Source organism: Ranitomeya variabilis, chromosome 2 (genome assembly GCF_051348905.1).
Source record: "Ranitomeya variabilis isolate aRanVar5 chromosome 2, aRanVar5.hap1, whole genome shotgun sequence".
Taxonomy (NCBI): domain Eukaryota; kingdom Metazoa; phylum Chordata; class Amphibia; order Anura; family Dendrobatidae; genus Ranitomeya; species Ranitomeya variabilis.
In genome coordinates this window covers 479786727-479812387 of record NC_135233.1, presented here as the reverse complement: position 1 = coordinate 479812387, position 25661 = coordinate 479786727, and the positions used below count along the sequence as shown (strand labels likewise).

At 42.2% G+C, this 25661-nt stretch overlaps 1 protein-coding gene across 1 annotated transcript in view; it reads right to left on the bottom strand.

Annotated features, from left to right (window-relative positions):
* LOC143803844 (mucin-5B-like) overlaps nucleotides 1-25661 on the bottom strand; it is a 119307-nt gene that overhangs the window by 46031 nt on the left and 47615 nt on the right. Inside the window, exons 14-22 of the mRNA XM_077281609.1 lie at nucleotides 22941-23180; nucleotides 22046-22202; nucleotides 21204-21335; nucleotides 20865-21012; nucleotides 14455-14495; nucleotides 11038-11118; nucleotides 7776-8273; nucleotides 3502-3564; nucleotides 1629-2555 (exon numbers count right to left, since the gene is read on the bottom strand). Of these exons, the coding sequence (XP_077137724.1) occupies nucleotides 1629-2555; nucleotides 3502-3564; nucleotides 7776-8273; nucleotides 11038-11118; nucleotides 14455-14495; nucleotides 20865-21012; nucleotides 21204-21335; nucleotides 22046-22202; nucleotides 22941-23180 (2287 nt within the window). The remainder of the gene's footprint in view (nucleotides 1-1628; nucleotides 2556-3501; nucleotides 3565-7775; nucleotides 8274-11037; nucleotides 11119-14454; nucleotides 14496-20864; nucleotides 21013-21203; nucleotides 21336-22045; nucleotides 22203-22940; nucleotides 23181-25661) is intronic.

The following is a 25661-nucleotide window of genomic DNA, read 5'->3' as shown; positions in this document are numbered from 1 at the left end:
GCTCATAGGGAAGTGGTAACTTGGCTGACCGCATATCTGATCCTGGCACAACAACTAGAAGTAGCCGGGGAACGTACCTACGTTGATTATAGACGTCTCGCACCAGCCGGAGAACTAACTAACCCTTTCAGAGAAAATAAGACGTCACTTGCCTCCAGAGAAAAGACCCCAAAGTTATAATACAAGCCCCCAACAAATAATAACGGTGAGGTAAGAAGAAAAGACAAACGTAAGAATGAACTAGATTTAGCAAAGAGAGGCCCACTAATTAATAGCAGAAAATAGGAAGAGGACTTATGCGGTCAGCAAAAACCCTATAAAAATATCCATGCTGAATATCCAAGAACCCCCGCACCGACTAACCGTGTGGGGGGAGAATATCAGCCCCCTAGAGCTTCCAGCAAAAACAGAAATCACATTTTGAACAAGCTGGAACAAAATAGGAGCAAATGCAAAAGGACAAAAATAAGAAAGCAGAACTTAGCTTATCTTGCAAAACTCAGGGACCAGGAGTCAGGAGGAAAACAGACATAGACTGATTACATCGATTCCAGGCACTAGACTGAGTTTCCAGGAAGTCTAAATAGGAACACCCAAGGCCTAACGAACCAGGTGGGTACCAACCTGGGGAAAGATAATCCAAGTGCCATACCGCTAGTGACCACAAGAGGGAGCCAACAAATATAGTTCACAACAGTTACGATCCTAACCCTTAGGGTTAGGGTTAGGATCCCTAGGGTTAGGGTTAGGGTTAGGATCCCTAGGGTTAGGGTTATGGGTAGGGGTAGGGTTAGGGTTAGGGTTAGGGTCCCTAGGGTTACTAGGGATCCTAACCCTAACCCTAACCCTAACCCTGGCTATTTCTGTTTTTAGTGGGTTTTCTAGTTTACTTTGATGATTGGCAGCTGTCACACACTTCTCAGCATGCGTTTAAAAAACGCAAACGCAGGAAAAAATGCTTGTAAAAGCCGCAAAACGCCGCGGTTTTTTTTCTGCATGCAAAAACGCATGCATCTAAAAAACGCGGCGTTTACATGCGTTTTTTCACCACATGCGTTTTTTTAAAAAAACGCTGCAGATCAAAACGCAAGTGTGAAACCAGCCTTAGTCAGTGGGATAGCCAAAGTCAGATGCCAGGTAATAAATCAGTTTGTGGTCAATAAGTGGAATGAAAGAATAACACTTGATCAAGGTACAAGTCCGGTCTATATAAGGAATCTAAGATAAATCAAGCACTAGAGACACAGGCACAATATATGGCCGGTCAAGAATAGGATCCTGGGAGTTAAAGTAGGGTGTGGTGCTGTCGCAAAAGACACAGCAGAGAGCTGGTTACACCGGCTGGGCTGCTGGTCAGCACATATAGCCATTAATCTGGCTGGGCAGAAGCAAAGTTCCACCAGTATTTCAGGTATCACCACCCAGAGATACTAACCGTGACATTTCCTCTATCACTAGCGCTACCAGCAGAGTAAAAACTAAGTTGCAGTAGTTGCAGGAGCAAGTCTGGGTGGTGAAGTGACAGGTAGACATAACAGATACATAAACAAAAATGTAAAAACTTATTGAACATCTTAAGTCCTTGAAGACTTACATTCACCAACACATTATAAGATAGGTTGACTTACCTGGTAAAGATGGAACTGTGTTTTGCATATAGTCTCCGGCAGATTGAACCGGTATAGTAGATGACATTTGGGTCATACTTTCTGCTGTAGTAGTTTGGGAGCTACCAGCTGAAGTGGTCTCTGTAGTTGGTCCTGACATAGCTTTAGAGGTTGAGGTGGCAGTAATTTCCGTATCTTGGTAAGTTATAGGTTTGGTTGGAATAGTTGAGGATGAAGTTGCTGTAGTCTTAGTAGTAGCTATCGGCTGAGTACTCATGAATGGAGTAGAAGAATTTCTTATGTATGTTGTGGTCTCTTGGGTTGTTGAAGTTGATGTGACGGAGATTGCTGTACTAGTAAAAGTATTTGCTTGAGAAGATGAGCTTGATGTAGCTTCTGAAGTGGCTGATATTGGTTTTGGAGGAGTATATGTGCCTTTACTAGTAGTTGAGGTAGTCAGTGAAGCTATAGTGGTTACTTCAATATTTCTGGTTGATACCGATGCAGTAGAGGTGTCTTTATTAGTTATAGTGGTGAATGAAGTTGTGTTAGTGGTGGGTAATATTCTAGTGGTAGAACTAGAAGTAGATGATGGTATTACAGATTTAGAAGCGGTATGAGTACTTGTTTTAGGAATGGAGGAGGTGATGCTGATCACACTTCCTTTACTGGTGACCATTTGTTTAGGAGTAGAAATCACTACACTTGAAGTTGTAGGAGGTGAGGTTGCAGTGGTAAGTGGCATAAAAGAGCTACTAGTCAGAAAAGGAGAGGGTAAAATTGTGATAGATGTCGTAGTAGGGGATGATACGATGGTAGTGGATGGAGCCTCAGTAGTTGATGGTGGTGTAGATTTAGGTTTTGTGTTTTTTGTTCCGGCTTTACTTGTACTAGGAGGAAATGTCCTGGTGGTTGCCTTTGTAATGGTTTTAGTACTATGAATATGAACTGCAACAATAAAACACATTATTTAGATATGTACAAAAGAGAAAATCCAGAAAAACATCATATTACGCATAGCACATAATACATGTATTCATTATTTAAGTGATGCAATTAAGGGAGGTCAACAGCTCTCATTGAAAAGTCTTACTTTCCGGGCAATGTTCCATGGAAAACAAAATACATACAGTGGCTCATACCAACAACCAAACCAGCAAAAACCCAAGTGTAGACAACACTGTTTAGGGCTGTTTGCCCCTCATCAGTACAGAGCAAAGTATTGGTTAGTTGTACTTATGTGGGAAGTCCCCAAAACAGTTGGGTCTCTGTTTTTGCTAGTAAAAACTATTTGACATATTTTTTTAAAGGAAAATAATTCTTAATAAATAGCTGGGTCTCTTCAATGAGAGCTGATACACCCTTAGCTGCCTCAAAGTCTTCTCCTACCACCTATTAGTACCCTTCTCTCTACTGAAAAACCTTAAAACAGTGTTGCTTTCAAAGGGTCACAAGTTACAGTCAAGTAACACATAAATCATATGTACCATCACAGACATTGTAATAATGCTTTGTTGTGTCAGATTACAAACATCTTCTGCCACCGTGTTTCTCCAAAATTTCAAGATCATACGTTTATCATTGAATATTTAAGGGTATGTACAGCACTTTGGACGTAGAGCATGTTTGCTGCGTCCAAAGCGCTACCGTCTATTGAACGCAGGGGAATCCGCATGTGTACTGTTCACTGAACCGTGTGGATTCACCGCGTCCAATACATTGTATGGGTGAAATTTCTCATGCGCTGCATGTGCGTCTCCGCAGGTGGGCCATCCACTATCCTGTAACAGCTGGATGCTGTGGGTTGCATGCTGCACAAGTACGCAGCATCCAACACACAACATTTACTGATCGTGGGCACATAATCGATATATTTTACATGATTTTTACCTACCGTTTTGTGAATTCACAGTCGTCATAAATGCTGACCCTGGCGTTTTGATATTTATTCCAAAGGCTGTGCAGAAAGAAAAAAAAATCTGCATAAATTCTGAATATCGAAAATTTTGCGTTAAAAGCCACACAACATCAGCTTGAATACTTTACTATAGTGTTCGCTACACTAAACTATGTTATTATTATACAGTTTAGTATCCACGCTAGTCAAAGGGTGAGTGCACCCAAGTTTTTTGGGGAAGGTACACTGGCTACATACACATGACGTCTGTTAAACACTGACAAGCCAAATGGGTTTTTCTTGAAGAAAACAGTTTTCCATTAAGCTTATTTTGTGTTGGTTTTATCAGTCGATTCCTAAATATTTTTTCTGATGGTTTTAGTCACCTGTGATTTTTTTAGAGAGTATTCCCTTTTTTTTGTGAATTTTTTTTTCTGTAATTTTCCAGGTTTTTTTTTTTTTCCTCTCCATGTTGAAGAAACCGCTAACATTTTTTTGAACAAAAACTTCGACAAAGTTCTCAAAACAACATCCAGTCATCTTCCAGATGTCGTTTAAAATTTCTCATTGACTTGTACATTGAATTGTACAGTAAAGAGTTATTCAAAAGACTAAACATGAGCACAGCAAGTCGTTTTTACATAGAATTGCTTATGTTTATCCTTTTGAATTTTTTTTAATAGTTTTTTTCAGGCAGCTTCCACAGCGGAATCCATCCAAAAAGGACATTGTGTGTGCACATAGTGAAAACAATCCAAACCTCAAAGCTCCTCAAAAGCTTTACTGAGTTTCTGCTCTAAAAACGCAGTAAGAAGTCTTTGTGCCTACATAGCATAAGGAGTGCTTTTTATTCTTATTTTGTACCAATAAATACATAACCTGATTCATCAGAAAGGTCATATCATGACGAAAATCCACATATCCTCACGAACATCTGCACATTGCTGAATATGATGAAAGATTTGCATTGATATTTCCTTGCAAATATGAATTTTGAATCTTTAGAGAATTGGTTAATATTTTCTCAGTTGCTAATTAATGACAGACTAAAAATACTAGTAACAAATTAAGAATTTATTTTAAGCTACAAAGAAGATTCTAAGTACAATGATTTACTAGCGCAGACCCTTTTTTAGAGGGTAACCATCATATTCATTTTTATTTTCGAGATCAATAGTACACATGAAAACAAATAATTTTGTAATGTATCTTATCAGAGAAACCTGCTTCTTTCACCTCCCAGACTGATCTCTTACTCTTAACCCCTTCATGACCTTGGGATTTTCCGTTTTTCCATGTTCATTTTTCGATCCCCTCCTTCCCAGAGCCATAACTGTTTTATTTTTCCATCAATTTGGCCATGTGAGGGCTTATTTTTTGCGAAACAAGTTGTACTTTTGAATGACATCATTTGTTTTAGCATGTCGTGTACTAGAGAACGGGAAAAAAATTCCAAGTGCGGTGAAATTGCAAAAAAAGTGCAATCCCACACTTGTTTTTTGTTTGGCATTTTTGCTAGGTTCACTAAATGCTAAAACTGACCTGCCATTAAGATTGTCCAGGTCAGTACGAGTTCATAGACACCTAACATGACAAGGTTCTTTTTTATCTAAGTGGTGAAAAAAAATCCAAACTTTGCTAAAAAAAAAAAATGTGTGCCATTTTCCGATACCCGTAGCATCTCCATTTTTTGCGTGCCGAGCTGGCATTTTTAATGATACCATTTCGGTGCAGATATGTTCTTTTGATCGCCCGTTATTGTATTTTAATGCAATTTCGCGGCGACCAAAAAAACGTAATTCTGGGGTTTCAATTTTTTTTCTCGCTACGCTGTTTAGCGATCAGGTTAATGCTTTTTTTATTGATAGATCGGGCGATTCTGAACGCAGCGATACCAAATATGTGTAGGTTTCATTTTTTTATTGATTTATTTTGAATGGGGCGAAAGGGGGGTGATTTAAACTTTTATATTTTTTTATTTTTTTCACATTTTTTTTCCTTTTTTTTTAACTTTTGCCATGCTTCAATAGCCTCCATAGGAGGCTAGAAGCTGGCACAGCGCGATCGGCTCTGCTACATAGCAGCGATCATCAGATCGCTGCTATGTAGCTTAATAACAGGCTTGCTATCAACCACATCAAGGACCTCTATGGTTACCATTCTGATGCATCGCTGACCCCCGATCATGTGACGGGGGTCAGCGATGCGCTCATTCCCGGCCGCCCGGCCAGAAGCGCCGGTTAAATGCTGCTGTCAGCGTTTGACAGCGGCATTTAACTAGTTAATAGCGGGCACATGTCAGCTGTTCAAAACAGCTGACATGTCCCGGCTTTGATGCGGGCTCACCGCCGGAGCCCGCATCAAAGCGGGGGTTCTGACCTCGGACGTACTATCCCGTCCGAGGTCAGAAAGGGTTAATCATGGATAACATCTATAAAAATCTGTATTCAGTGAAGACAGAAATTCTCATTAGTGAGACAGGAGGCAACAGGTGGTGCTTTTAAAATTCTTTAGAGAGGGGAGAAGGCTGGAAAAGCTAAAGACTGACATGTTCTCCTGTAACAACAGTTACAGTACCCCATAGAATTTTGTCTACTCCCTGAGGAAGCATGTGTGAAACGCGCGTTGAGGTGTGTGCAGTGTCTCCACCATGAACCTTTTCTTGACAATCTTTACAATTTTTTCTTCATAGGATGGATATGATTGGACCTCTTAAATGCTGTATCTTTATGGCTTTTATAGGCACATGCACTTGATATACTTACTAGCTATTGATACAATTTATTTAGGCACATATTTTGCATATGTAATTTTATTACAGCTATTATATGTCTATGTCTTATTTATTTGCATGAACTGCTTTTGGTCTCATTGCGAGTTCTGACCCATTACTATGTTCATGACGTTCATTGTCCTCTGTCTCCTTTTTAGTCTTGGATCTATTCTTGTCTGACATGTTTTTTAACATGTCATGGTTTGTCATTCGGTGGTTTAACAATAAAATATTCTGTTTTGTATTCTTGGATGTTACATGTTATTTCAGTGCAGATTTGTAGGTTTCATAGGTTTATGTTTGTTTTTGAATTGGGGCTTTATTGTACCCCGTATACTTTTTTCTTTTTTTACACTTGGTCATTTCCTTCTTTTATAGATTGTAGCTTCACATAATTTTATAAGCACTAACTGCTATTTCCTATCTATTTTTTTCTTGTGTTCTAGTGATTTATTAAATAAAAATTAAAATAGTTATTCTTTAAAGGGGATATCTGGAACTATAAAATAAGGGACAACTTACCTGTCTGTTGTACACAGCGCTGGTCATTGGCTGCTCCTGCCAGAGATTCAGCTGCTCCCTGTCAACAGAGCAGCAGTTTCTCTTCCTGTTGACAAGGCGGGACAACTAGTGTCATGCAAATCAAAAGCTAACTTCCCCCAATTAGGCAACAGAGAGCCGCCTGTAACTCAGCATAACACCAGTGGTCCCATCCTGTCAACAGGAAGAGAAACTACTGCTCTGTTGACAGGGAGCAGCTGAATCTCAGGTTGGAGTGGTCAATGACCAGCACCTGATACAACAGGCAGGTAGTTGCCTCTGTTAGCAACTGCATGCCTTTTTTAAGTCCTGGATATCCCCTTTAAATACTGTGAGTTATGTACCTTAACGGCCTAACACTCTGCTTATTGCATGAGTTTACAGTATATATCAGACTGGAATCTAAGAGCCTGGACTGCTATGGTACAATTTTGTTATAGTGATACTCTAAGTTGTGGCTCTCCATCCTACAGTTTTCCTGTTGAGATGTTATTACAAGTTGGGAAATGTAGTTTAAAAGCAGCTGGAAAGTAACAGTGGAAAAGCAAACTGATTACTGTTCTAACTTTAGCAATTAATTCTCTCTGACAGTCAGTGACGCACACAAATAAACCTTATCATAGGGCTGTGTTTTGCCACATATAACAAAGAGACTTGATGTTTTTTTTTCCCATCAAAACCCTTTCCATAACCAAGTTCTTCAGAACAGAGTCAAGAACGGATTTGTGCCACGTAGTAGCAAGAGGCATGAGACCAATGGCGCTAATGCAGCCACATAAGATATATACTGTACACTTTTGCCCTTGCTGGTCTGAGCTGGTGAGGAACACTTGAAAGTGAAGGTGTGAACGTGAGACCTCATCTTACTGGAACTATTATTCTTCATGTCACCTCACGATTGATGTACAAATTAACTTGTCTCCTGTGAGATTTATTGAAGACCTCTTCCTTCACTTACTTGTAGTTGGGGAAGTGGTGACACGTGTAGATGTGACAGGAGTGGAGCGAGAAGAATGAGAACTTGTTTCTTGGAACTTTGTGGTCTTTGTCGATGTCCTTCTTGTGGTTGTGTTGGTCCCAGCACTGGTGACGGTTGTGATAATAGGGGTGCTGGGTGTAAGTTTTGAGATTTGTGGGGTTGTATGGAAGCACATTTCGGGCAGTCTACAGCAGTAGACTTGTACCTCATAGTTGTAGCACAAATGAATGCCGTTCTGCTCCTTGTTATTACAGATGAGGCCATTGGAGACATCGCATGTTACCTTCTGGCCAAGCTCATGTAGGGCTTTGTCTGGCCAATGTTCTGCTCTGCAGGAAATGTGCAACGGTCTCTCACAAATATCAAATCCAGCCTGTCTGATATTGTGGTATGTTTCATCATCTCCTTCATTTTCATATTTAGGGTAACTCGCACTAATCCATTCCGACCATGAACAGATCGGTCTACAATTTTGTGCTGCAAGAGGAAAAGAGACACAGAAAAAGTATATATTTTCTAACTGAAATACTAAACACAACTACAAAGAAAGTAATGAAAATGTATATTCAGTTATAAATTGTGGATACTGATATAAAATACGGCATAGTGTCCATCGACATGTTTGTAATTGATGAGTGCAATTACACAGGCAAATGTCATGAAACCAATGGTGCCATAGCCGCCTTCTGAGATGTTCTTATTATAATTACACATATGTACTTGTTGGTGTGAGCTGGTAAGTAACACCGGGAAGTGAAGACGTGCTAACATGTACATCTCTTGGGACAAGGTTTCATATGATCAAAGCTATTAATCATGCAGTAAAAAGAATGTTAAGTTCCATTTATACTGCAATATAACCATGGACAAGTGTTACTAGGAATGCTTATTTCACAACAACTTTGCAGTGTAAACGGGCCGATCTCTCAATAAATGAGCAAAACGCTCGCTTGTCGGGTGAAATGATCTTTTGTTCTTCACAAATGATCATTGTTCTTAGCAACTCGAAATCATGTGTAAACGAAGATCTCCCTGTCAAAAACAATAATAGCCTATGTGCCCAGAATGATCTATTACAACTCTGTTCAGTGCACATCATTGTGTAAAGAGGCCAATAAATTACTGCTGATCAGTAAATATAGAAGGTATGAATTAAAAACCTTGCAAATAGGGTTGAGCGAAACGGGTCGGCCATTTTCAGAAGTCACCAACTTTTGGCAAAGACCCTGTGTGGGGTCGGCCATGAGGTCGGCGATCTTCTGAATCTGGTATCGGAATTCCGATACCGAGTTCCGATATGTTTGCGATATCGGAAATCGGTATCAGAATCCACATTTAAGTGTAAAATAAAGAATTAAAATAAAAAATATTGATATACTCACCTCTCCGACGCAGCCTGCACCTTACCGAGGGAACCGGCAGCCTTCTTTGCTTAAAATGCGCGCGTGAATGGCCTTAGATGATGTCACGGCTTCTGATTGGTCGCAGCCGCCCATGTGACCGCCACGCGACCAATCACAAGCCGTGATGTAATTCTCAGGTCCTAAATTCCTAATTCTAGGAATTTAGTACCTGAGAATTACATCACGGCTTGTGATTGGTCGCGTGGCGGTCACATGGGCGGCCGCGACCAATCAGAAGCCGTGACGTCATCTAAGGCCCTTCACGCGCTCATTCTTAAGAAGGAAGGCTGCCGGAAAGAAGCAGGGCGCATCCGAGGGAGAATATATACCTAATAGGAATATACTCACCCTCGGCTTCTTTCCGGCAGCCTTCCTTCCTAAGAATGCACGCGTGAATGGCCTTAGATGACGTCACGGCTTGTGATTGGTCGTGGCCGCCCATGTGACCGCCACGCGACCAATCACAAGCCGTGACGTAATTCTCAGGTCCTAAATTCCTAGAATTAGGAATTTAGGACCTGAGAATTACGTCACGGCTTGTGATTGGTCGCGTGGCGGTCATATGGGCGACCGCGACCAATCAGAAGCCCTGACGTCATCTAAGGCCATTTACGCGCGCATTTTAAGCAAAGAAGGCTGCCGGTTTCCTCGGTAAGGCGCAGGCTGCGTCGGAGAGGTGAGTATATCAATATTTTTTATTTTAATTCTTTATTTTACACATTATTATGGATCCCAGGGCCTGAAGGAGAGTTTCCTCTCCTTCAGACCCTGGGAACCATAGTATCCCATTGCACTGCATTGGGTTTCGTGTTTCGGTCGACCCCGACCCCAACTTTTTTATAGGATCGGCCGATTTCACTCGACCCGACTTTTGAGAAAGTCGGGTTTCGTGAAACCCGACCCGATCCTATAAAAATAAAAGTCGCTCAACCCTACTTGCAAATACTCTCCGGATCTCATCTTTCCATGAGCGCAGCCCGCACATCGTGATAATCTCCGCTTTGCCAAGCTATGAGGTGACTACAAGTGATGAGTGACCATGGTTGGATAAGGTGTCTTAATCAAGTGTTTTCGGCATGCTTGAAAAATATGCTCGAATCGACAACCGCATCACATGCATGGATTGCCTGTTTGATAGACAATCCCTGCATGTGTTGCAGCTGTCGAACAGCCACGAGACACGCAGCCACGTCGATTTGAGCATATTTTTCGTGCACGCTGAAATGCTCAATTAGTACTCAAGCATGCTCGCTTATCACTAGTGACTACACATATTACCATACTATGAAGGTATTTTTTTTTTTTTTTTTTTTTTTTTAGAAATAATGCACCATTGCTTCTAATGAAATGCCTCCAGATGGAAAGAGGAACATTAAAGTACAATACATACCCTTTTCTAGGGATGCCTGATTGCAAATTGCAGGGAACCGACAAAGAATTATGTGTAATAGGCAGCATTTTATTTACTCATAGCCCCCAAATTGTAATCATAGGACATGCAATATACTCATAAACTAAAGTCAGGACACATATTACACGGCTTTAAGTCTCCTCATCTTGGCATGCTTAGCATGTCGATCTCCGGAGAAACGATACTCCTTGGGTAATGATTCCTTATAACACGGCTGCTATTGACTTTGGTTACTTTGAAGGGTCATGGGGGCAAGAACAGTTAGGAAATGTATTTTTTTAGCCCTTTCCCCACTTTTGGATCTATTAGTATAACATTTATATACTAATGAGCATGAGTTAATAGGTCTCTAATAAAGACAATTTCTTTTTATGAACATTATAAACATTGCACAAATGAATGTAAGAACAAGCTGTAGCAATTTTACCCTTCGTGGCTGCAGTTGGAGAGACGGTAGGAGTAATGGAGGTAGTGGTGATGGAAGACGTACTGGAACAAGAAGAGATTTCTACACAAAAATAAACAGATAAAATTAAAGGGAACCTGTCACCCCCAAAATGGCTGGTGAGGTAAGCTCACCGGCATCAGGGGCTTATCTACAGCATTCTGTAATGCTGTAGATAAGCCCCCGATGTTACCTGAAAGAGGAGAAAAAGACGTTAGATTATACTCACCCAGGGGCGGTCCCGGTGCGGTCTGGTCAAATGGGTGTCTCCGGTCCACTCCGGCGCCTCCCATCTTCATTCCATGACGTCCTCTTCGGGTCTTTACGCCGCGGCTCCGGCGCAGGCGTACTTTGCCGGCCCTGTTCAGGGCAGAGCAAAGTACTGCAGTGCGCAGGCGCCGGGCCTCTCTGACCTTTCCGGCGCCTGCGCACTGCAGTACTTTGCTCTGCCCTCAACAGGGCAGACAAAGTACGCCTGCGCCTGAGCCGCGGCGTAAAGACCCGAAGAGGACGTCATGGAATGAAGATGGGAGGCGCCGGAGCGGACCGGACCGGAGACACCCATTTGACCAGACTGCACCGGGACCGCCCCTGGGTGAGTATAATCTAACGTCTTTTTCTCCTCTTTCATGTAACATCGGGGGCTTATCTACAGCATTACAGAATGCTGTAGATAAGCCCCTGATGCCGGTGAGCTTACCTCACCAGCCATTTTGGGGGTGACAGGTTCCCTTTAAAAAAAAATTATTGGAGCAAGGACGTAAAGAACTAACTTATTACATATTTTGAACAGAGATTTCTCTTTTGATATGTTGTTTTCTCTCACCAATTTCATATATTTTTGTGACCCAACATCAAGATACAACCATGGAAATATCTGATAATTCTCTTGGTTCTAAAATCGTTGAACAACAATAGTAGAAACAGGAATAAAGCCATATGATGGAAACAGAAGTTTAAGTAAAGTAAAATCTAAAGGTGCCCTTACATCTGAGCTGCCAGCTCGTACAGTTGATAAATACAGTAGCATGTGAAAGTTTGGGCACCCCTAGTCAAAATTATTATTGTGAAAAGTTAACCAAGTTGAAGATGAAATGATCAAAGCGCTGAAGTTAAAATTGACACATTTACTTTGTATTCTAAGCAAAAATATATATATATATATATATATATTGTAATTTTCTTGCATTTTAAAAATTACAGAAAGGAAAATGGACCGATGCTAAGGTTTGAGTACCCTGCATGGTTAGTACCTAGTAGCACCCACTTTTGAAGGTTTCACAGCTTGTAATCACTTGTTGTAGCCAGCCAAGAGTCTTTCAATTCTTGTTTGAGGGATTTTCATCCATTCGTCCTTGGAAAATTCTTCCAGTTCTGTGAGATTCCTGGGTCGTCTTGCATGCACTGCTATTTTGAGATCTAGGCACAGATTTTCAATGATATTCAGATCAGGGGACTGTGAGGGCCATTGTTAATCATTCAGCTTGCACCTTTTGAGGTAGTCTATTGTGGATTTTGATGTGTTTAGAAATCAGGATCATTATCCATTTGTAGAAGTCATCCTCTTTTCAACTTCAGCTTTTTTACAGATGGTGTTATGTTTACATCAAGAATTTGTTGAAATTGTATTGAATCCATTCTTTCATCTACCCAGAAAATGTTCCTGTGCCATTGGCTACAACACAGCAACAAACCATGACTGATCCACTCCCATGTATAATGGTTAGCAAGATGTTCTTTTCCTGAAATTCTGTGCCCTTTTTTCTCCACACATTCCTTTGATCATTGTGTCTAAAAAGTTCAATTTTACCACATCGGTCCACAGGACTTGTTTCCAAAATGCATCAGGCTTGTTTAGATGTTCTTGTGCATAATTCTGATGCTGAATTTTATGGTGAGTATGCAGGAGAGGTTTTCTTCTGATGACTTTTCCACTAAGGCCATATTTGTGTAGGTGTTTCTGAACAGTAGAACAATGTACCATAAACTCCAGGGTCTGCTAAACCTGTCTGAAGGTGTTTTGAAGTCAAGCGGGGGTCCTGATTTGCCTCTCTAGCAATCTTACCAGCAGCTCTCACTGAAATTTTGCTTGGTCTTCTTTACCTTATCTTGACCTCCACTGTTCCTGTTAGCTGCCATTTCTTAATTACACTTCGAATTGAGGAAAGGTCAACTTAAAAACGCTTTGCTATCTTCTTATCGCATTCTCCTGCTTTGTGGGCCTCCACCATTTTCATTTTCAGAGTGCTAGGCAGCTGATTAGAAGAACCCATGGCTGCTGTTTTAGGCACAAGGCTAGAGGAGGCTGGGTTTTTATAAAGTTTGGAAATTTGCCTCACATGGCCTTTCTTAACGATGATAGTGAACAAGCCATAACCCTAACAGGCTAATTAAGGTCTGAAACCTTGGTCAAAGTTATCTGAGTACACAAATCTCCAAGGCTGCCCAAACTTTTATATCAGCCCATTTTCCTTTTTGTAATTAAATACAAAGTACGGTAAATGTATTATCTTTAACTTTAGCGCATTTAGACATCATTTCAACTCCAAGTTGCTTAACTGTTCACAATAACAATCATTTTGACCAAGGATGTCCAAAGTTTTACATGCCACTGTATCTCTCTTGACTCCTATGCACACAAAACTTTGGCATCTGGAAATGGCATATTCCCAAGAGGAACAAAAGGATTTAGAGGAGCTTTGCTAGACAAAAGATGGTCAGTCAGTTCTGCTTTATGGCCAACTTTAATCTGATGTGTATTCTGGGTTTATACTAAAATATAATAATGCCACATTTTAGTACAAAATAATCAGTATATTCCAGGAAGAACATACAATGTGATATAACTAGGATCTGAGTGGCAGATACATCACCTCTATCCTTCGATCTCTCAGTTGTGTACCACGCCATTGGACCTCATCCAGTTGTCCATTCTATACATGTTTTTAATAAATATTACACGTACCCATTAGCATCTATTGTGCTGCTTCCGTGCTTTTTGCGGTCACTGAGACATGTCCATTTTTGGTACGAATCAAAATCACCCATAGGTCCAAGAAAATTACAATCACTGGATGCAATCAGCTTTTAACAGTGTAATGGGTAGGAGAAGCTTTGCATTTTTTTTGTTTGGGGGGCACACAAGAAAATCACTGATGCCAAAAACAAATAAAACTGACCAAACACTGCAAAAAATCGAATCCAGCATAATGATGAAAAATGGTCTTGTTTTACATACGAGAAATAACTAACATCTGAATGAGGTTTAGGTTTGGTGTTCAGTGTGTGGATCAGTTTTTTGTAGATTGTTTCTTTAGATTTTATCAATGATGTCGATTAAAGCATAATTATATCTATGAATTTATTTCCCTTTTTTTCAGCAATTCATGTAAAACATACCTTGCTTTTTACAGTCAATGTTTCCATTGGAAGAGCAGACACTAAAATAAGAGGAAACAGTTATTGCCGTGTATGACTCTTTTATTATAAATATCAGAAAAAGATTTAATACGTAAATCAATACTTTGTAATATTTTAGCTGTTCTTAATACGCATTTGAATCATTTTGGATGTGTTCACTTATTGCTCAGATAGATCTCTGATCCAAGTAGCACTGAATCACAGATGGATGAGTCTGGCAAAGGGGTTATCTCTTTCACTTCCTGTGTCAGGTACCGCCCACGCAGGGACTGCCCTTGCCAAAACCCAACATATGCATTTTTCTTAGGGGATTTCTTCAAAGAGCAAGTACAATTCGATATTAATACAAAAGTGTATTTTTTACGAAATCAGTTGTGATTTTACAAGCCAACTAGGTCACTTTAAAATCATTGGTTAAACTCTTGAATTGATCAGACATGAATATTTTCATATTCTAAGGAACAAATAAAGGATTGGCAGATTGGTCCCATTGCATTTTGCTTTTCTTGTCAGATATACATAGTCACACTGGTAAAAGAGGGAAAGTGACTCTCGAAGGGCTGGACTATTTGGCTGATATGCCCATGGCTTCTTTCTGATATCACAGTTCAGCACCATTGAAATTAATGAAACTCGGTTCTAATACCATATACAACCTAGAGACACGTGGGGCATTATTTTTGGAAGGAATCTTTCTGCAACCTATGTTATACAGGATAACATTTCCAATTGTGGAGATGGACATGCCTTGCCTAACATGCCAGTGTGAGGACGCTTATAAACCATGCACTCAGTGGTAAGTGATTCGCTGGCTGTAGCTGGATACTTGTGTGTGACATCACTCACCGCTGAGTTCAACCGGCAGTGATCACCATCTCCAACGCACGCCACCGGCGGGGGCAGCAGTTTTAACCAACCTGTATACGCCAGGCAGGAAGCACATTTATACAAGCCATTCATCTTCTTTTTCCCCTGGAGGGGCTAAAGATTCCTGAGGACTTCATAGGATCTCTCACCAGGTTAGAGGAATCAATTCACACTTGTGCATTGACTTCTATACTGTCACAATTCTGACAAACAGATTAACGATTTGGGGGATCGGTGACGTTGCCTATCACCATTGACAGCCTTTTCACTGCTTTACATCAGTGGCACTGGTTTATCACATCTCCAGTGCAGAGCATAAATTGTTCTACTCCACAACCATATTTATCCAACGTCTAATGAAACAAGTCCATTCAACCTACAAGGCAGTGCATGAATTGCTTAATTGCACAGCACAGATCCCAGTATATTTACCTAACCGCTAACGGAACCGCAGCATATTTTTTACTGTTCTCTGAAGTTTATTGTGTTGTACCAGCATACACTGTATTTTCAGTACCTATTAAACACACTGTATCCCTCCCCTTTATACCCATTTATAGTACAACATTAACACCACAATTATAAATATATTTTTTTCTGTATGTCTGTGTAAGGAGTTAAAAGCACCAGAAGAGTCTGGGGGTGGTTACCTTCTCGGCTCTGTGCCCGGAACCTTTGAGCTGTGCCGCAGGTTCCCTAGGGGAGAGACTTGTAGACTGGGACAGGAGGGAAGCAGCCAGAGAGCGGGAAAAGGACAGATGCAGGAGAGAGAGCAGCTTGCAGAGCAGCGTGCAGAGCCGGGTGCAGCTGCGCTCCAGAAGAGAGAGAGAAAGAGACTGCCCAGAAAGACTGCATCTTGTAGAGACTGCCCAGAAAGACTGCATCTTGTAGAGACTGCCCAGAAAGACTGCATCCAGTGAGTACTTAAAGCGGACTCTGCTGTGACTTTGGGGGGGCGCTTTGAGACCCGTTGAGAGACTACTACACCCTGGCCCCTGAGGCCATGTGCACACGTTCAGTATTTTTCACGTTTTTTTCGCGTTTTTTCGCTATAAAAACGTGATAAAAACGCGAAAAAAACGCTTACATATGCCTCCTATTATTTTAAGTGTATTCCGCATTTTTTGTGCAAATGTAGCCTTTTTTTCCGCGAAAAAATCGCATCGCGGAAAAAAAAGCAACATGTTCATTAAAATGCGGAATTGCAGGGGATTCCGCACACCTAGGGGTCCATTGATCTGCTTACTTCCCGCACGGGGCTGTGCCCACGATGCGGGAAGTAAGCAGATTATGTGCGGTTGTACCCAGGGTGGAGGAGAGGAGACTCTCCTCCACGCACTGGGCACCATATAAGTGGTCAAAAAATAAGAATTAAAATAAAAAACAGTCCTATACTCACCCTCGATGTCTTCCCGCCTCCACTGCACGCTGCCGTTCAGTTCCTGTAGCTGATGTGCGGCGAAAGACCTGCCGATGACGTCACTGTCCTGTGATTGGTCGTGAGCGGTCATGTGACCGCTCACGTGACCGTGACGTCACGGAAGGTCCTGTGCGCACAGACCAGCTATAGGAAGAGGAGCCGGACGCCGGTGAGGAGATGTCTGGGTGAGTATAAGCATTTTTTTATTTTTTTTATTATTTTTAAACATTCTATCTTTTACTATAGATGCGGCATAAGCTGCATCTATAGTAAAAAGTTGGTCACACTTGTCAAACGCTATGTTTGACAAGTGTGACCAACCTGTCAGTCAGTTTTCCAAGCGATGCTACAGATCGCTTGGAAAACTTTAGCATTCTGCAAGCTAATTACGCTTGCAGAATGCTAAAAAAACGCGAAAAAAACGGAAAAAAAACGCAAAAAAAAAAATGCGGATTTCTTGCAGAAAATTTCCGGTTTTCTTCAGGAAATTTCTGCAAGAAATCCTGAACGTGTGCACATACCCTGACTCCTGGTACAGAGACTTAACAGTGCAGAGCCCCTGTTTTCCTGGTACAGAGACTTAACAGTGCAGAGCCCCTTGTTTTCCTGGTACAGAGACAACCGTGCGGAGCCCTGATTTCCTGGCTGTGCTATAAAGGTTAAAGGGGACCTGTCACCTGAATTTGGCGGGACCGGTTTTGGGTCATATGGGCGGGGTTTTCGGGTGTTTGATTCACCCTTTCCTTACCCGCTGGCTGCATGCTGGCCGCAATATTGGATTGAAGTTCATTCTCTGTCCTCCGGAGTACACGCCTGCGCAAGTCAATCTTCCCTTGCGCAGGCGTGTACTACGGATGACACAGCATGAACTTCAATCCAATATTGCGGCCAGCATGCAGCCAGCGGGTAAGGAAAGGGTGAATCAAACACCCGAAAACCCCGCCCATATGACCCAAAACCGGTCCCGCCAAATTCAGGTGACAGGTTCCCTTTAAAGACTCAGAGCCTGTGTATACCACATTAACTCCCGAAACCCCAGGCAGCAGGCTCTCAGAGACTAGTCTGCTCACGGACCCCAGAGGGACGACAAGTGCCGCTGTTTCTCGGCGCCTACGTTGGAGAAGACGACCCTTCAAGCAAGTCCTCATGAAACTGATAAGTGTTCTTTTCTCAAGAAATCCTGCTTAATTCTGTTTTATTGTTTAACTCCCGTATTTTTGCATTGTTTTATTGCTAGTAATTTTCCATTGCTTCCTCCCTGCGAGGAGAACCTAATTCCTGTTATTAAACCCCTCAACTGTTGGTTTGCCTGTTCCGTGGTGACATACTCAGTACCTGCACGCTATTACATTTGGCGTAGTCGGCAGGATGTCACACGGTAGTGCGGATAGGGCAGACCAAGCAGCGGGGGAAGTTCCCAGGTCTAGCATTTCCCTGGGAGCCATGTTGAATAATTTGCCAAGGTTCACTGGGAACAATGTAATGTTGTGGAGTTGGACAGAGCGTATCCGGGAAATGATGCGGATGCACCCCATGACACCAGCCCTGGAGGCAGAAATTGCATTGATGGCTCTGGAGGGGGAGGCGCGGGATTCTGTCATGCATAGCTCCCCCCGGGAGAGAGATACCCTGGACAAAGTGCTGCGCATACTTGAGGAAACGCATGGGGACCCCACTGACGTAGGGGAACTTTGCATGCGACTGTTTCACCGGGTACAACGGGAGGGGGAGACCGTGACCCAATTCATGAACGCCCTACAAGAGCTTCATACTGCTGTCAGACGAAAGGACGGTGTAGGGGTAGGGTCAGTTGATGTGGTGCTCAGAGATCAGCTAGTGACAGGACTGCGTGACGCAATGATGAAACAGGCACTGCGAGAGCGCATGCGAGTAAAGCCAGACATGACTTTCTCTGAGGTTGGCAGTGAGGCGCGTGTGCGAGAACATGAACAGGGAGTGACGGGGCTGGTAGGAAGGGTGCAGAGCGGGGAGGTAACCACCACCACAGGCAATATTCCCCAGTGGGTGGAGGACCTGAGAATGGAGATTAGACAGGTCCGTGAAGAAATGGCGGCCTCCAGAAGAACTCTGGCAGAGGGGCCCGGCCCTCTGGTGCGAGACAGAGAAGCTGCCCCCGAAGGGAGGGTGAAACTACCAGGAGGAGAAGCCCTCTTACATGCTACACTTGTGGAGAGTCCGGCCACATTGCTCGATGGTGTCGCCGGCGGAGCCGACCATCCCCGCATCCTCCTTTAAACTAGGTGGCTCTGGGCTTGAGGGGCGCCGCTCAGAGCGTGAAGAACAGAGGAGGAGGAGTAAAAGTCCCCACAGTCTTGTTTCATCGTGCCCTCTGGTCTGGGCAGAAATCAATGGAAGAGCAGTGCGATGCTTGATAGACACCGGCTCACAAGTGACCACCATGCCTGAGAGATATTTCCGCCATCACTTCACAGAGGCGCTACGGCCCGAATGGGGTCCAGTGATCAAACTTATGGCGGCCAATCACTTGCCCATCCCGGTCGCAGGGGTGGTATGGATGAACATAGAGGTCTGCGGAAAAGACCTCGGGAGGAGAGGAGTGGTATTGGTGGATGGAGAGGTAGCTCCTAAAAAGGGGACAGCCCTGTGGCCTGGAGACTGAGTCTTAGTGAGGGAAAAGCGCCCACACAACAAACTGGAGTACCGATGGGAGAAAAGGCCGTACCGAGTGAAGCGGCGGCTCGGCAACGGGGGTCCCGTTTATGAGGTCCAGCCCAAAACGGAAGAAGGGACTCCCACCCGCACGCTGCACAGGAATATGTTGCGTCCATGTTTGTCTCGAGATCCTGAATCAGTCCAATTGGCTCCAGCACCCCCACCGGCTGCGCCAGTGATCAATGTAGATGTGGAAGATGAGGAAGACTTCGAATCTCCTCCAGTGAACCCAGGAAAAGGACTGGTGCCAGATTCTACCAACGTACCAGAGGAAGCCTCGACTCCTCCCACAGCAGCTGACACCACCGCCCCTGCTGGTTTTAGACGCTCTGAACGTTCAACGGCTGGTGTACCCCCTGTTTGCTACAATCAGGATGAGTTCATCTGGCAGCAGATTGTGCAAGGACTAGAAGATTGCCAACAGGAGCTCCTGAAGATCTCGCCCGTGGAATGGCGAGCAGAAAGAGGGGGGGAATGTAAGGAGTTAAAAGCACCAGAAGAGTCTGGGGGCGGTTACCTTCTCGGCTCTGTGCCCGGAACCTTTGAGCTGTGCCGCAGGTTCCCTAGGGGAGAGACTTGTAGACTGGGACAGGAGGGAAGCAGCCAGAGAGCGGGAAAAGGACGGATGCAGGAGAGAGAGCAGCTTGCAGAGCAGCGGGCAGAGCCGGGTGCAGCTGCGCTCCAGAAGAGAGAGAGAAAGAGACTGCCCAGAAAGACTGCATCTTGTAGAGACTGCCCAGAAAGACTGCATCTTGTAGAGACTGCCCAGAAAGACTGCATCCAGTGAGTACTTAAAGCGGACTCTGCTGTGACTTTGGGGGGGCGCTTTGAGACCCGTTGAGAGACTACTACACCCTGGCCCCTGACTCCTGGTACAGAGACTTAACAGTGCAGAGCCCCTTGTTTTCCTGGTACAGAGACAACCGTGCGGAGCCCTGATTTCCTGGCTGTGCTATAAAGGTTAAAGACTCAGAGCCTGTGTATACCACATTAACTCCCGAAACCCCAGGCAGCAGGCTCTCAGAGACTAGTCTGCTCACGGACCCCAGAGGGACGACAAGGGCCGCTGTTTCTCGGCGCCTACGTTGGAGAAGACGACCCTTCAAGCAAGTCCTCATGAAACTGATGTGTTCTTTTCTCAAGAAATCCTGCTTAATTCTGTTTTATTGTTTAACTCCCGTATTTTTGCATTGTTTTATTGCTAGTAATTTTCCATTGCTTCCTGCCTGCGAGGAGAACCTAATTCCTGTTATTAAACCCCTCAACTGTTGGTTTGCCTGTTCCGTGGTGACATACTCAGTACCTGCACGCTATTACATCTGCATCTCTCCATTCCTCCCACAGCGCCGTTTGAATTTTAGTTTAATTTTATACCCAGTCTCGTAATTATAAAAGTCATATTTCTTACCATTCGTAACATTCCTTATGTTGAGGAACTTCTTCTCCACTTTTGTAATGAACATTATTACTATAGCAGCCACATTCTTCCCTGGTCACACATTTCTTGTTTGTTTCATCAAAAATAGGCCTGTTCTTTGGACAAGTTGGGTAGCAGCCTGAAATCACAAACATGCACATGTCAAATACAAAAATGTAACCCATCATGTGGGGATGAAAAAATGGAAAATATGTATAACATTATCATAAAAATGTTCAGCACAAATGTCTTATGTTATAGCTTTAATGAAATATGGAATCTAGATTATTGTTATTATTATTTGTATTATTATTGCTCTGGGTGACTTACCTTCCAGATAAGTAATGGTGACGTTAGTGTACACGTTGTTAATGGAGCGGCAGGTTTGTATATTGTGATTGCCACATGGGTGATAATGCCACTCACATTCATCCGTAGGGTTGTAGTAGTCACAAAATATGGCTATAATATAATAAATACATCTATTTATTGAGCTCTTGCTGAAGTAACATGTTGTATTTCGGTGATATCTATTAGTAAAGTTCTATTTATATGTAAATTATTAGATTTTGTAACCAAAGTTAAAAAAAGAAAACTCAATAAAACTGTCTGACACTTTTCAGGAGCAAAGATTAAAGATTAGGGATGAGCGGACCTGAACTTAAAAGTTTGGCGTTCGTACCGGACTGTTACTGTCCGGTGATAGACCCCGAACGCGGACTTTTCCCTGGTGAAGTCTGTTGCGGAGATAGAGAGAATTTTCCAGTTTAAAAGTTGGGGCCTTATTGTTTTCAATAGGTTTCAGGCTCTGGTTTAAGAACTGGTACAGTTCTGCTACCCAAACTGAACTTTGGAATAAACCCGAACCGGAACTTCCACAGGTCCGCTTATCCCTATTCAAGATCTATGATTACCAACTATTAAACCTGTGTAAACATGGCTGCAATCAACTAAGAATTGACATGTCACCTGTCAATCAAGGTATAGTGGACATGCTGTCGGAAGGCAGACTTTGACTATATTGATGCTCTTTTTCTCTTTTTTTTATGCACCTTCCCTTTTAGAACCTTGGCATAAAACGTTTTATATATTTTTTCCAAAGTATTCCTTTGTAAACTTCCCTTGTAGACACTGTATGACATCACAGATTACATAAATATTAGTGGACTTACGGCATATGTCTGGTGTCCTCCAATAGACGCAGGCTTCGGCTTTGGTACACTCCTGAGCATACGCAGCAACTGCAGTACAGAAGCATTCGCAGTCTCCACCAGTGTCACATGAGCAGGCATCATTTACACAGGCCTCGTAAAATGGCTTAGGATCAACCTAAAAAATAGGTAAAGTTCTTACTTCATCTGGATGTACAGTATAACGACTGAAAAACAATAAACAGTAGCCATTTTTCCTACGTCAGAAATTAATTATATCCATTTATATATATTGTAGCCCACTGTTATTAGCTGCATTGTCCTCCACTCAGCAATCCTATGGCTCTTTGTTGTAGTTTTTTGTACTCTGTATGATCAGGGGTGTGCCCCCCACCCCCATTTTGAGCTAGGCATTTCACCTATATAGTTGCTCATGAGCAGGTGTACGAACAGCCGGGCCCATCTCTTGCTCTGCCCTTGTCTATATTGAGGTCGGCTGACACAAGGTGAGGTTTTACTATTAGAGACAGGATAGCACTGTCCCAATTGGGCTCACCTCGTTGTGATGGGATGGCTTTTATGCTGTATTGATACTATTATTATTATACTTTATTGAGACTAGTATTATCAAATACTGTTAACTAAGTACCCTATGTTATTTACATGTACTATTACTATTTACTTACTACAGAATATATGCTCACTTTGTAATCTGTTGTCATTTGAGAAAGAAGGTATGTAAAATAATGTAAAGCAATTTGTGCCCCTTTCTGTGGCGTCCTAGTCAGCTGCCTACTCTGCCTGCGTAACATCCTGGCTTTGTAAAAAACGAATATGTACTGTACATTTGTAAACAATAATAATCACAATTAAACTAATATTACACATCTGCTACTTATTCATCTAGGCTCTGTACCTTACAATGACACGGTGTGAAAACATGGCTTTTGATTAAGCCACATTGTTTCTCGGCCCAAGAACGTCGATGTGGGTTCTGACTACAGGGGTTGAGTACATCAATAGCATCAGGACAGGAGGGATCCACTTTCCAGCTGTTTCCAAATTCCAAAACATCCGCAACTTGTATCATGTGTCTGGTCTTAAAATCATTTTGTGAATTCTCATCAAAGTTGCCACATAAACCACAAAGTTTCCCCTTGAGAAAAGGAAAAGAATCAGATGAAACTTTGAAACTAAGAATGTAATATATTAGGATATTTTATAGAAATCGTTAAAACTGACATTTTCATTAGATGATTAGACATTATTTAACCTTCTCTTAACAACAAACCATATTATACTATCCCATTAGAAATGGATTGGCGCAGTTGATGGTAAACTCCCCCTCTACCTTTTCCATTATACTTACATTACCATCTTGGTACATCACATGTCTTTACAGAAAATGCTTTGTGGGTTAGTAAAGTATTCATAGTAAAGTCCCGGTTAGCATAGTATTCATGGTAATGTCCCTAATGGTGGAAAGTGGTTTAGGAGTTTATTGAAAATATATCTGATGGGTAGATCAGTGAATGGGTTAATAGTAGTAATCCAAAAAACCAAGCCGTGCAGATTGTCCTCTACATAATTAGAAAACATTAAAATTGTCAGAATGATTTGGTCATGGATCAGTGAGGACCTTCATTCACCTATGACTGATAACAATGGTTAGATGAGCCATTATGTTCTGTACTGTTCTGCTGCCGCCAGTTCCCCTACACAGCTGCACATCTCTTTCCTGTCCATCTTGTTATATATTATACTGTTCATACTGTTGCCACTGCTACTGGCAATAGTCAACCACACATTTCCTGTCTGTCCATGGTATCCATGGTATCCTATATCTATATTGTACTGCTGTCGGGGTTGCTAGATGAAGACCGACAAAACAGGACATCTCCTGCCTGTCAATCAATATTTTATACTGTGCTGTTGCTGCCATTGCCATTGGCAATAGACATCAACACATTTCCTACCTGTCCACCATGTTCTATAGCTAAACTGTATTGCTTCTGGGGACCCTACCCTGCACAGGTAAAATATTAAAAAGTTGAGATGGATAATTATTGAATTTTTCTGTTTCCTGTGACATCGATAAAGCAGTTCCTTCTCTCCTGCTCTGCTCTATCAATGGCCAAAAAGGAAGAGAAAGAATGGACTAATAACGGCTTGCACACCACCAAATATAGAAAAATAACAAACTTTATTAAACACCACAAAAAACATAAAAACACTTAAAATACCACAATCATGTGTAGAACACCCCTATATAAACATAATATGTCTGCCAGAGCAATATGAAAACAGGCTCCCATGCATAAATGTTATAAGTAACATGGCTCAGTAGATCCTAAATGGTAGAACAATGGAGTCCTGGTGAGATAAAGACCTCACTGGTGGGATAGAGTTAATCCCTTAGCCACCTATGCAGAGGTGCATGCAAGATGGTAATGCAGAAACATGTCATAAAATATAAAAAAGCATGCAGGATTAGCTGAAAGAACCACTCATGAGATGAAAAAACAGGGCTCCTGAGGAGTCAGCGACTAAAACATAATGACATGAATACTCAACTGAATCAGAACCCAGAGAGATAAAAGTAGTGAAAGTCGCAACTTTTCTTGGCTAAAATAGCCAGGCAGACCCACAAGCCATAAGTGGCCGGCATAGGAAGATGAAGGGGTGCTGGGAGAGCTTTTATCTCTCTGGGTTCTGATTCAGTTGAGTATTCATGTCATTATGTTTTAGTCGCTGACTCCTCAGGAGCCCTGTTTTTTCATCTCATGAGTGGTTCTTTCAGCTAATCCTGCATGCTTTTTTATATTTTATGACATGTTTCTGCATTACCATCTTGCATGCACCTCTGCATAGGTGCCTAAGGGATTAACTCTATCCCACCAGTGAGGTCTTTATCTCACCAGGACTCCATTGTTCTACCATTTAGGATCTACTGAGCCACGTTACTTATAACATTTATGCATGGGAGCCTGTTTTGATATTGCTCTGGCAGACATATTATGTTTATATAGGGGTGTTCTACACATGATTGTGGTATTTTAAGTGTTTTTATGTTTTTTGTGGTGTTTAATAAAGTTTGTTATTTTTCTATATTTGGTGGTGTGCAAGCCGTTATTAGTCCATTCTTTCTCTTCCTTTTTGGCTAATACAATATTGGACTAGGCATTGCACCTCCATATTTATTTAACCTACAGCCAGGGTGCACCTCTTTTTGTTTTCATTCTGCTCTATCAATGGGGCATCACTGTCGATGTTAGGCAGAATAACAGCCAGCTCTCCACTTCTTAACTGTGGGGAATTGGCTGACAATCATATACACTGCTCAAAAAAATAAAGGGAACACTTAAACAACAGAATCTAACTCCAAGTAAATCAAACTTCTGTGAAATCAAACTGTTCACTTAGGAAGCAACACCGATTGACAATCAATTTCAAATGCTGTTGTACAAATGGAATAGACAACAGATGGAAATTATTGGCAATTATCAAGACACACTCAATAAAGGAGTGGTTCTGCAGGTGGGGACCACAAACCACATCTCAGTACCAATGCTTTCTGGCTGATGTTTTGGTCACTTTTGAATGTTGGTTGTGCTTTCACACTCGTGGTAGCATGAGA